This window comes from Amphiura filiformis, chromosome 11 (genome assembly GCF_039555335.1).
Source record: "Amphiura filiformis chromosome 11, Afil_fr2py, whole genome shotgun sequence".
Classification (NCBI taxonomy): Eukaryota; Metazoa; Echinodermata; class Ophiuroidea; order Amphilepidida; family Amphiuridae; genus Amphiura; species Amphiura filiformis.
Window position 1 is genome coordinate 41,891,446 of NC_092638.1, and position 14,027 is coordinate 41,905,472.

The 14,027-nt window shown below is 36.4% G+C and overlaps 1 protein-coding gene across 1 annotated transcript in view; it reads left to right on the forward strand.

Annotated features, from left to right (window-relative positions):
• Positions 1-14,027, forward strand: part of LOC140163690 (protein sidekick-2-like) — a 385,021-nt gene that overhangs the window by 175,513 nt on the left and 195,481 nt on the right. The window contains exon 5 of the mRNA XM_072187006.1: positions 4,689-4,794. Coding sequence (XP_072043107.1) covers positions 4,689-4,794 — 106 coding nt within the window. The remainder of the gene's footprint in view (positions 1-4,688; positions 4,795-14,027) is intronic.

The following is a 14,027-nucleotide window of genomic DNA, read 5'->3' on the forward strand; positions in this document are numbered from 1 at the left end:
CGGCGGAGGGAGGCTTTTCATCAGAAGCTGCTTCTCTCGCCGCCGGGGTAGACGAGTCTACCCTCCGTCATGCCATAGTCAGCGTTTAACTCCTACTACGCATGGTGCGATGAGAGAAATACATCTCCCACTAGAGCCCCTGTGCCTCTGGTGGCAGATTTTCTGACAGAAAAGTTCAGGTCAGGACTTCAGCAGGCAGCGATAGCCAACTACAAGTCAGCCATTCTCTCGATTCATCGGGATTTGAAGACGGGTCGACTATCAATTCAGATGGGTCCCTAAGTCTTCTTCTCGACCTCTGGTATGTTCAACAAGCGCTAGATCCGAAAGGAAGGTGGTCCCTCCATGGGACCTCAACACAGTCTTGGAGTATATTAAGGGTCCCCTTTTGAGCCCCTGTCAAAGCGACCCCAAATACGTCACTCTTAAGGCGGCCTTTCTTCTGGCGTTGGCTTCGGGACTGCGCTGCGCAGAGTTGCCCGCAGTCTCTAAGTCAGCCTCCGTATTTGTGCACATAACTGTTTCAACGGATAGCGCTGTTTCAGGTGCCGGATTTCCTTGCAAAAATGAAGAATACATTCCGACACCGCCCTCTTCCTACCCAGTATTGGGCAGGGTCACAATAGAAGACAGGTTGTGGTGCCCGTGGGCGCTACACACTACCTGGGCCGAATGACAAACCTTAAGAGGGCTCATGACCGCTTATTTATCACCCACGCGAACCGGTCATATTCCAGCCGCTAATAGACTCTGAAACGGTGGCTGGTCCAGGTGTTAGTGGACTCGGGAGCGGCAAAAGACGCTCGCCCCAAGGCCCACTCAACCAGATCTATCTCATCATTTTGTGCCTACCATCGGGGGTCCCCATTGAGATTTGTCAGGCTGTGTCCTGGAAGAACCCGTCATCCTTTCAATCCTCGGTTTACTACAAAATTTAAACCAACGAAACCAGGCGATAAGTTCACCAGGGCAGTTCTTGGAGATAACATATGGTTGGGTATCAGGTGTTTTTCCAGACAGTCAGAATTCCAAATGGTAAGAACCAGTGTTTCTATTCTTAACCACTGCACTTTCAGTTCAGGGGCTTTTGTCTGTTCACGTAGTCTTTCGGTTTCCCGGCCGTGAGGGGGGGAAATAGTTTGACCTCGCGATTACCATGCTACCCACTCTCCCGATCCTTATCAGATGCTGGCCAATCTTGTACCTCCATCCGTCGGTTACTTGCTAGATCGATCTTTCAGATGTTGATGCAAGAATCTCTTAATCAACAATAGGGGCAACATGAAATCGACCGGTTATCTGAGTTATAGTCCCAAACAAAAATGTTTGGTAGACTCAATAACCCCATCTTACCTTTCAATGTTGATTATCCCTAAGTTGTGCCGCCCCTATGAGTTTGGCCGGTAGGGGCTGCCCAAGTCGGATAAGGTTGATGATTATCGTGTGTGACGTCACGGATGGGTGAGTCCACTCGGGATCGGGGTTTTGTTATTTATTCATTTATGTGGGACAAAATGACTATTGGTTTTTCCGATCTCGGGATCGAAGCAAAAGTATCTTAATCAACATCGGAAAGGTAAGATCGCACGGTTGGGAGTCTACCAAACATTTTTAGTTTGGGACTAATTACCATAGTTTTGAATTATGTGATATGTGATCCTTTGAGTTGGTAGCACTGCATCTTTTGATGATGGTGCTTTTTGTGCTTCAAGTGCTTCTTTGGCAGTCTCATCTTTATTGCATTGTTTTTACATGTTCCAAATGGAATAAGTACAAAATCAAATAAGCACTCTATTGCACTCGCAATAACTGAATATTTTACTTTGTTCATTTAACATCTAAGTTGTCTGTTATACTGGCTGCAGCATACCTATGATAATGCCTGTGATGTGAAATCAATAATCATGAATGCATTGTTCAACTTTTGCAAAACCAACTCATTTACCCCTTCATTTGACAGACAAAAACGTCTTATGTTATGCCTGTGCATCAACCAAACCCTCAAAGTGTGAAACAGCTCCTGATATCAATACCACACGGGTCAAGACGACGGTAACCTAGCCATAGGGATGCATACACAATTAATGGTCACATCCACATGAAACATTGAAAACACACACCTTTGAAGATTAGTCATGGCATAGCCACCACTTGGTCATTGCAATGAAACTTCAGGGACCATTGTATGACTAAAGGGTTTTTTTTCACTTTATGTTTTGAATTTCACAAGAGTTATTTAGTCTAATGTTTTAGAACAGTTTTTGGTCTTGTAGACTTACTTATTTTGTTGCAACATTAGAGGATAATAGAAATTAGTGTTGAATAAAGAAAGGTTTTTTTGCCAATCTGTTAAGAAAGATACAGATCTGAAACATCCATATGTTTGCACCCTCATGACTTCAAAAACTCATCCACAACTTAAGAGGTTATTTTTCATACTGTGATTACTGAATAAAGGTCATTCAACTATGTCATTTTGGCTCATCATAGTGCCCCTGATAATATAAATACTGCATCTCATTTTCATGTAAGAATCTTTGCTTATTTAAAGCCATAACATTTGCTGACAAAGACACCCTCAATATTTTTCAAAATTCTGTTTTTTACATGATTGTAATCCATTTAGTAAACTAACATACTCTGCAAAAATCAAGACTTAAAGAGTTGTAGTTTTGTCAAAATTTTGATAAACTTTCCGAACAAGGTTTATTATTACGATAGAATATAGAGATATTAGTCGAACGTGTACGCACTGTTCATAACACAGTATGTACATGGCTTGTGGGATGGTCAAACATACATCAAAGGACCGTACCGTAGCACTACCGTTGGAGTGACATTATTGGCGACATCAGCGCTGATAGCAAATTCCACTTTTCTTTGCTTTACCTCGATTGTTTGGCTGAAATTTAAAAGGGGACATATCTGACAGTAAAGCTAACATTTTATGAAAAAGAAGTACTAATTTATTATGGAAATGTTGCAATATGGCTTTAAGTTTGAATTTGCAGATTCTCACCAAATTTCAACCATTTCTACAGTTTTCAGGATACTATCTTTTTCACTCTCTAATATATTTTAGCAGAAAATATACCTATATAGTTTGACTACTCAGTCCATCTGTTACTAAAGGGGACACTTGAAATAGTGTTCCAATTTTGACACAAAGTGTTATTGTCTTGCCTAATTTGTATTCCAATATGATGATCTTGAGAAATGTAATGTCTAGCATACAAGTATATTGTGATTCATTCCTCGCATATGAATAGATTGTCTATCATTTGGGGCTATCCTATGATGATTTTAGATTCAGATTGGTGCGAATTATTTTAAACCAGGTTGTTCATAATGCATTCACATGTAAGCGCCAGTGATTAGTCCAACATATTCTCCACTGCAATTTTCCTGTTTTCCACTGCGCGTTCCTCTCAAACTTTTTCAGGGAGTTGTAATTCTTGACTGCTGCACATTTTGCCAAAAAATGTTGTGACAAAATTATTTTCTGCAATTGCACAACTTTTATATTGGCCTCTATGTATCACTGCAGTGCATTGAATCTGGATTGGAAAGCACCCTGAAGACAGCCAACATTGACGTGATCTAGAGTTCCTGTCATAAATTTATTTTCTTGTCAATTTATGCATGATTTGGTGTTGTTCATAGGTATAAATATTTCAAAGCTTTAAGGAGAGCTAAGGAGATGGAGGCAAATAAGAAACAATCAAATCCATGAAACACAAGGAAGATGTTTTCAACATGATGAAGAAATGAAAGACGTAGATATTGAGGTGCAGATACTGTGTTGTATTAAATTGATCAAGAGGGTTTTTGATGTCTATTAGTTATGCAATATTATTTACACAAATGCGGGTTGTATCGTTTATTTTTAAAGCAGCACTTTTCAATAGATAGCTTATGCTGTCTTCAGTAGATAGCAAAGTTGCAATCATCATGACTGATTTGTCGAGTACATTATAACTTCAGTAGATAACATACTTATAGTTGAGAGCATATATGCTTCTGTTATCTTCATTGGATAGCATATATTTGCTATCTTCAGTAGATAGAACAAATGTACTATCTTGAGTAGATAACACATCTTTAGCAGATGAAACACTTGTGCTATATCAGTAGATAATATACACAAATAGTTGCCATATTTCCCCGATATAAACCATGTTGTCATGTAGATAGGGAAAACTATTGCACAGTGAAATAGGTTGTATTATTTGCGATTGACCAATAAAGTGGCATGATTTGCTCATGAATATTTATGAGATGTAATAATACACACTTTCTACAGTAGATAATAATCATGCTGTCTATAGTAGATAACACTTTTTATTTCATCAGTAGCTAACACACTTGCTTTCTTCACTAGATAGTATGCACTCATTATCTTAAGTAGATAATACACACTAGCTATCTTCAGTGGATATTATGCATGTAATATGGTTAGTAAATAATACATATTTCTTTCTGCAGTAGATAGGACATACTTGCTATCTTCAGTAGATGCTGCTTACTTAACAGTTTACACTTAATTGTTTTCTTCAGCAGATGAACATGCATTTGCAATCTCCCAAAATAATTTTAATGTGTGCCTGATACTAAATATAACTATAGTTTTTTGGGAAAAAGTGAAAAGCATGTTATTCACACTATTTTTGTGTCTATTCTTCTTTTAGGCGGAGGTGACGAAGCTGTTGTACCAGAAATCGTTGTTCCTCCTAGTAACCTGGTCATCAAGGAAAGAGCCAGTATAGCGGAATTTGAATGCATTGTGAATGGAAGGTAAGCTCATCATACATAGATTTGACTAAATAGAGAAACAACAAGGTACACTTGTGAACATTGAGTGGTTCATGAATGAAACACGGGGATGAGAGGAGGAGAATATGACAAGTAATATGTGTCAAGTGTTTCCGCAGTAAAGTACTTTTTTTAATAATTTGTTTCTAATGAATCGGAAATATGAACACTTGAATTTGTTTTGAAAACTAATCTGGATTGCATATATTCCAGGAAAAAATGAATAAGAAATGGTATGACAAACTGTGTCTGGAAATGTAATGTATTAAAAGGGCCAAATATAATTAGCTAAGATGTGAATATCCAATGACCATGTCAACATGATTAGATAGTGACCATCAAGAAGTAGTAAAGATTGCTTATTTTTTTCAGAACACCCAAATCTTGAATCTAGCCAAGACTTGTATAGTACAGAAACTTTTAATTATCGGTGTGCATTTTCTGTGCATTTCAACTAGGTCAAGGTACTAGATATTGGGTCAATTGGATAACAACATTGCTATTCCTGGTGCTATTCACAGTCTAAAATTACTAAATTGCTTTCAGAATATAACATCAACATCATAACATATTTCCTAACAGCAAAGTAACACAGTTATAGGAATAACAAAGTGTTTGAAAAGATGTGCTCGACCTTGAATGTATGCAAGGAGTACAAGATATATTGTATTTTTGATACTGCAAAAAAGATGTTCTCGTCTGGAAAATTACTAAAATATGACATTTTTTATGTGAATGTGAATTTCACAGGCTTACAAACGATATCATTTTTTTTAATAATGCAAAAACTATCAGTTCTCTTTTGTCAAACAGGATAGTACGAAATTTTTTGTGTGATTATGAATTTCAAATGATCATTATTTAATGGATATTTAGAAGTTTGAAATATAATTATCTAGAAACTATTATTATCTATTATTATAAGAAACAAGCTTAATGATTATAATGAATTTTCATTATGACAAAAGTGAAAAAAATAACAGAGACTTGTGAGGCTGATTGTGGATTTATTCATTTTGAATGTGTACACAAAGTGATTTAAAGAAATGGTGTAAGTATCATTACAGATAACTACAATTTTGTGATAGTTTAGGTTGTAACATTTTCTTGTGTCTCAAAAGATTCATGCCAAATCTTCTATTCTGGCTGCATTTGAAGTGGGAAAATCATAAATAATGTTAGGAAACATCATTGTGACAAAAAACATTAAAAGCTAAATATTGCTATTTTCCCAACAAATGTATTGTCAAGTCAATCAAAATAAACCCGAAAACAATTCAAAGTATCAATTTCAATCTTGGCTGAAGAGAGAGAGAGCATAAGTATTGGACCATGATATTAGGATAAGATTAAGATTACTTTATACAAAACTTCTTTTTTACCTGCAATCATCAAAAACACATATAACCACCACCATACAAAATGTGTTTTGACACAATTATGTGGAAACGCACCTATTCAAAGTATTACAAGTGACATGCATAAATAGCTAATAGCAGGGTTATCCAGCGCAAAGGGCAATTGTCTAAATTGCCACGTGGGTTGTGGACAATACAGTGGTAACTATTACTTATTGACCGGTCCTGGGAGATTTGGCATTTTAAGTCTATAAAAAGCTACCCATAGAGTCATCGAATACCATTTATAACTATTCAGATTTAATCAGCGAAGAATTAAGGACCCATTATGAGTCGCGCTGAAGAGTGATTGAGTCCAACGAATGAGTGGAACTATCTCCTTCATATTTAAAGGGGAAAAATTGCAATCAATTGACCATTAACAATTGGTCTGGCAGTCTGATTCATACGCATTCACAATTTTTAGAGCTTAATTCTATCTATCTCCTGTGTAGTTTGATTCGTGATCTGACGACTAATGCAATATAAGTTGCATAGCAAATTTTGTGCTAATGTGAAATCAAGAAACTGTCGCCAGATAAATATGAATGACCTTCTGTTTAATTGTGTGTTGATTCATTAAGGTTTGTGTGGTCATTATATGTGTAGATTTTGGCATAAATTAATATGTCCATTATGCAGCATCTTGTCTGCTGTGTTGCTTTTGACCAATAGATAGATGTATTGCATGTAGGCATATTTTCCATTATACATAAACTAGGGTATATTCTTTCCACAATGTGTCTAAATGGGCAATTCCTGTTGCAATCCATACACCCCCTATGGATGACATTGCCTTAATCACCAACACAGAGTCACCCATTCAGGTAACCTCATTTGAAATTCACACTCCCTGTGTGGAAGAACTTGAATATCCCAATGCCAGATTCTCTGTGAAGAGCAACTAAACTAATTGTATGCATATTTGCTGTCATTCAACCGTACTGTCCAATTTTTGTTCCAACTCTCAAGATTTTAAAACTTCCATAATAGGAATTCCACCTTATATGTTTGTGTTTGTTTAAATGTGGACCAGTCTGTATCTTGATGCTGGGACCACATATCCTGGATTCAGGATCTGTGCTGGGACACAGTTTAGGAACTTTGTTTTCACATCTGTACTGGTGATTTGAGTGACTTAGTATTCTGGGTACCAAAACTCATTTCTTCTGAACTCATAATCATCTTTCATCATTACAATAAGGAGTGCCAAGCTCATGCACAGTGACAAATTGAGGCTATTTGTGTTATTGAAAGTGGATATTTTAGAAAACTGTTGAGGAGATTTGTAAGTGTTTTATTGTTTCCAAAGTAGACAGTGGGGAAACTGTATTCAGCAGGCCATTAGGGAGTTCATGCCAAGGATTTTCAGCTCCAGAAAGTCCTAGTTTAGCTTGGATAGGGAGAATGTAGAAAAATGTAAGTGGTGCACTTGGATGACCCTTATGATGCTGGATGAGACTATTGAGATAAAAAGCCAGCACCATTCAAGTGGTTCCAGAGGACACTTTGTTTCACCATTTGGCCCAGCTACTAGGCCAAGTTGTGATGTTCGTGGAAAAAATGCCAAAATTATCTCTGAAGATGGCTGTTACTAAAGAGAAATTACCATGTATAGAAGAATGTATCTTATGTTCAAGGCAAGCAAAAAATGCATGTTTGATCAAAATTTAAGTGACATGGTTTTTGTAGTACATTGGTGCTGTTTGAGGAGAGTTACAAATCCATTTTGAACTGATTAGGTAGCCAGTAGTGTAATACAAGCTAGGGTATTTCTTTTACAGAGAACAAGAGATTTGACTGTGTTGATATAAGTTTGAAGGAGCACATGGGTTGTTACGTTGCCAAATGGCAAGACAGGCGGCAAGGAATTGCTTCCGTGCTATACAAGTGAGCTAAGTGAGCTAAGTGAGGGAGGCTGTTGTTTTATTGATTTTCCAACGTGTCAATGACTTTACGGCCAGGGGCGAGGAAGAAGATCGTGTAGAATACAAGTGATACGAAGTGAACCAGCTGGGCTTTATTCAAGAAAACCTGCTTCTTTTAACAAAACATTGTACATGTGTAACTATCAGATGATTAGGATAAAACTGTCAGTTCTCTTTTGTCAAACAGGATAGTACGCCAAATCCGTTTGACCTTTGTGTAACATAAAACAAGGTACTTGATTCAAGTGAGGAGTCTTTAAGTTGAATTACAAATCTATAGACTTACTTAAAGAGTGCAGAGTTTTAAGTAGATGTTTAGAGTCTTGATACACAAAAAAGACAAATTGGATTTAATTTGATTAACTGGTCCAAGTAAGAGAAAATTTCCCCAATAAGTGGTGTACAAACATTTCTTGTTTCTGATTTTCAACATATTTTACTTGTACATCAATTTGAATGTGTCCTTTCTATTTGTATGTTTAATCTCAGGTCTCTCTTCTCATTCAAGTTCCACATGTGTGTAATATTTTTACCAAGTTCAGAGTTTAGTCCAAATCAGCTCTTTATCATGAGATACCAATGCAGTAACAATGTCTAACACTCACTAAAAAAAAGACATAATGACCTTAATAGTCAGATATTCTCAAGAGTAGTAATTGATTAATTTGAGATTTTTTGCATAAATCAGCTGTTCATCATGAGAGACACTTGGAGTAACAATGGCTAACCCCACACTCCCTTTATTTATTAAAGTAGGGTAGCCAAATCAAAAGTATACTTAACAAATAGTTATTTTATGGGCAGATATAGTTTTAAGCATTTTTTTTTTCAAACTAGTAAATGTGAGTTAAGCAATTATTTGAATAAGGTGATTATATTTGATAAATGAAAGCTTTCACATGTATTTATCCATTTCCCCATGATCATTAGAAAAAGAAAGAAAAAGCTAAGGACATATGTTGAGCATGAATGCAGTGATAATCAGTAGATTTTATTCCCATAATGAGAATGTGATTGGGAAAAAAAAATATGATGGGTATATTTGAATTGCTGTGCCTCTTTGAAGACAATTTTTTTATTTGAGTAAAAACGTTAGCCGCGAGTAACCCAAGCGGAACGTGAAGTGGAAAGACAATTGAATTAAAGACAGATTAGAAGTAGGGCATGAATATCATGTTTAACAAATGAAGAGGAAAAAATTCTGCATTTGCCTTCTTTCTATTTTGGCTTTTATCGGCAATATGTGGTTTTGAACGTGTTGGCACTTACAGGAAAAATGTGAAATTCATCATGTGCTACTAGGGTGACTAGTGTAAGTGGGGGTGCATGTGTGAATGTGTGCATATTCATGTTTTAGTGTGTATGTGTTTATTCATGTTAACACTGGCAAACTAGGATACACACACGTGAGAAATCTCTGGTTAACAGCGAACGCACAGGTAGAGGGATGTCTACGCCGCTCCTGGGTGGACAGTGTTACTAGATCAAAAACAGCATAAAAATGAATTGGAAACCACTGATAGTGGCAGTGGTGGGTGCCCTGACTTGGGTCTATGTTTGTTTGTATTTTTGTATGTGTTTCTGTTTTGTTTTTATTAAAAATACTTGCGATAGATAATAAAGTTCAAAAATATGTTGAATGGTGCTTGTATTGATGTGTTATGTAACTATGCAACTAGCTATAAGAAGAAAATGGAAAAGCAGTAATGTGGGTCAGAGGGATTTTTTTATTTGATTTGTTCGGGTTTTGACAACCCTGGATAACCCAAGAAAGCCTCTATTGAAGCTTAACTTTCCATTGGGGTCCATTGAACACCGGGACGGGTTGGGAACAGTCAGGGGTTAACACCCTACTCTTTTCGAAACTGACTGTGAGATACATGTACAGGTACACCTCTCTGTACACGGGACATATAGCTTAACATCACCTCCGAAGGACTGAGTACTTTCATGATTCATTTACCCAATTCTAAATGAATCATGGGGAGAGCGGATGTCTGAATTTCATCTACAGATGTTGCCAATTAATTTCAGACATTTTTTTTTCCAAGTCAATATCCCAGCAAATCTCCACTGCCAGGAATTGAACCCGGGACCTAATGCACTAAAGGCAAGTACCCTAACCATTAGACCATACTCTCCCTATAATGCATGACCTATTGGTGTTTGCTCTTAAACATTGAGGCAAATAAAGCAGACATACAAGAGGAATAGTATGGGTTTTATAAAGGAGATCCCAAGGCTTGATATAAGTGTGTCATTTTCAAGACAAATAAAGCAGACATGCAAGAGGAATAGTATGGGTTCTACAAAGGAAATTCCAATGCTTTAATTTAGGATGTCATTTTATGACCCTTGTGCATGATTTTTCTTCGGTGGAGAAAATCGCCCATAACGTTTGATATATTATTGTGCTAAGCTCGAACTGCAAGACCTATGGAAATATAAATGCAATTATTGGCTTCCTTGATTCATATCCTACTAAGAAGTACTCTGCCGCAGGTTTTTAGTTAAATTACTAAAACTTGAAAAATATGGCTTGATCCTGCCATCCCACTTGCTCTGAGTATGCCAAGAAACTCATTTATAACACAATGTTTTTAGTGTTTATATACATTTAAACATTTCTAGGTTTGCCCTCTCTGCTCAGATTCATTTCCTTCATGCATGTTGTTAAATATTGAGTGAATGCATATGTTTATGGATATTTTATGTATGCAAAGATAAATTGACCAAATAGAATTCCATAGGCACATTTTAAAGCATATTTTAAGAAAAGACATAAAAAGAGTACTTACTCTACCCAGAGCAAACTTGCGCTGGATTTAATTCTCAGAATATGTTAGTTCTGCTTGTCAATGTTGTAATTCACTTAGAATCCTGTAAATTTGCTATAAAATGCATTACCGATCAGGTAAGCTCTGTTGGCATATATGAATTCATTAATTTGCTGCTAGATATTTTGAACATTAACCAATCCATAGAAATATCCTCGCATTTGTGGATCCACTTTCATGGTTATTCATTCTGTGGTGCGTCAAAATTGGAACAGCTCTCAAATTAATGTCACTTTTATGCCTTGCTCGCATTTCAGATTTGGCAAACAGCTTTTAGCTGATGCCAGGATCTTTACCTCCTGTCAAATGGATTGCTACATTTGGGGCTGTTGTATTTATTTTTCATAACCCCTTCGTGCAATATGAAACTTAACTGTCAAGTGGAACATTTAGGCTGCTGTACTTTATCTATTTAATCAATTAAATGCCTATCAAACTGCTGTGAGCAACATTAGTCTCGTTTTGGCAGGCTACTTGGTCAAGGTGCATATTATAAACAACTCTATGTTTCACTTTAGACGTATAATGGTGGATAATTCAGGTAAAATACAAAGATATTGACTGCAGGCAATTTGGTGTCTTATATGGAGTAATGAGTAGACATTTATGATGGTTTGATGTTATGGTTAAATCAAAAATATATAGCCATCTAGACACTGATAAATACTCAAAAATAAAATTTGTATTTGTCAAAAAAAGAGATTCCGAATGCGTATATCTATGTGTATGTGTAACGCACCATGTTCACTAGGTTGCACAAAATAGCAGTGGCATTGATATCTCAAAAACTGAATATGAATAGACAGATTTTCAAAATGTCCATCTTTATCAAATGAAGAATTCAGATGCAAACAATGATCTTATTATGGTTTGTAGAAAATACAATTATTGTGCAATTATATGGACCTAAAGAAAATATGTGCTACATTTGATGTTGACTTACTTGCTGCTCCTTGGCTTTCCATTCATACCTGTTGTTTGCAAGCTGTTCTGGAGCGGAGACACCTCATCTCAAAGACTTGCATTTCATCAAAAGCTATCAAATGGACAGATGTTGATGGCCTCTACTCACAAAATTTAGAATGTTTTTTTTACTTTTGCATTTTGCTTTTCATATTATTGTTACTTGTGGGTTATTTAGTAGTGTGCTCCCTTTGAACAGGTCACAAGGAAACTCTAATTTGAATATGAATGATTAAATTGTGAACCCTAACTAGCAAATTGATTCTATTTTACCAGTTACATGCAACCAATACTTGTATCTCTCAACACCTCCGTTCATTACAATCATATTAACCTTGCTGCTGAACCATGGTTTGAAGTTGGATAGACAATTTACCCACTAAGTCCAAAAGGTGCATCCACCAAAGAAGACAACAGTCAACCAGTGGTCCTTTGAGGGTGGTATCCTTCATTTGTTGATACATTTTACTGATGGAAATTGTCAACATTCTGTTCTGTAATATCTTTGTTGTGTGTAATTTGGTTACCCATACTACATTCCTAACAAAATGGAGCATGAAAAACACAATCGCAGGCTGTGGCCCTCACAGACTTTGCAAGCATAGGGCTGGACTGAGGTGCTAGGGCCACAACAATTTCTCCCTAGCAAATGCTGGGGGGGGGGGGCATATCTATTCTGCTGACCCAATAAACCTCTCAGGATAGTATACAAAGCAACTGAGCAGGAAAGTGTCTATAAAAGTTTTTCACAACTTGGTTACCTTTAGCTTTGACCTAGATGACATCAATTTCCTCAGGCTGTTGTCCTGTAAGCTTGTGGAAGGTACACTCTAAATTACAAGGATTTAAAAATAAATCCTTAAGACTGTAGTTAGGGACCAATCAATTTTAGATTTAAAATTAATCTTATAGATTTGAATTTTAAATCTTAAAGATTTAATTTTAAATCTTAAAGATTTAATTTTAAATCTAACACTTGATTGGTCTCTAACTACAGTCCCTTGGGATTTATTTTAAATCCTTGAAATTTAGAGTGTATGTCAAATCCAGCTTACTGTCCAATCATAGACCATTTTAATGGTCTATGGTCCAATAGAGAATGTGAATTCATCAAGTCATATGTAATTCAGATGATGCCTGAAAATATGGGTAGTTTGGGAACTTGTTTTCAGGAATGTTATGGCATTTGGAAAGAAATGTGGTGGAACATGTCTCTTATGTTTCTTTTCTTGTTGAATGAAACAATGTTGGTGCCTGCATGTGGACTAATTACTTGATTTGAGTTCAACCTAAGCTTGCCACCTTACCACCTGCTCACAGATACAAGAAACAAAGCCACATTTACTTGCCAGCTTGCTTCAAAATTTTATCTTTTCTTTCCTCTAGTTTAATTATACATGTTGCTACTACAATGATTGAGCATTTACAAATATTTTATGCATTATGCAAGTCAGTAAACTGTTGAATATTTGAAAGCCTCCGTGGAAGCACATATGCCAATTTGGTTGATAGATTAAATTCAGTGAGTACCAACTCGCAAGAGAGGTTTTTTTTACATACATACATCCAGTGCTCTCATCGTATGATGCGCATCATTGATTTCCGGGCAATACTCCCGTTGCTGGGGGAGTTTGATGTATCATGCCTTAGATGGATCCGGTCATTGTGGTTACTTGGTATGTGCCTCAAGGTTTGGTCATGAAATATTAAGACTTACCAAATCCTATCCCAAACACCACTGACCACATATTAGGCATGTTTGTATGTATTTTAGTAGCCTGTATATTTTATTGTGCCATGTTGTGTGGATGTTCAGTGTGGCTATGGGATAAGAGTTGCACAAATAATTATACCATTATGCTTTTGATGGTTTGACAAAAACAAACCTAAATAAACCCAAGTACCAGTAGTCATATCCAATGAGTTAAGAATCTTTGTAAAATACTAGGAATATTTGTACTTGGGGAATTTGATATATCTTGTCATAGATGCTGTAGTTTTGTCAAAATCCGAGAATTTGAATAAAACGCAGGAACCGTTGGTTTATTATTACGATGGAAATATTAGTCGAAAGTTTACACAATGTTCAC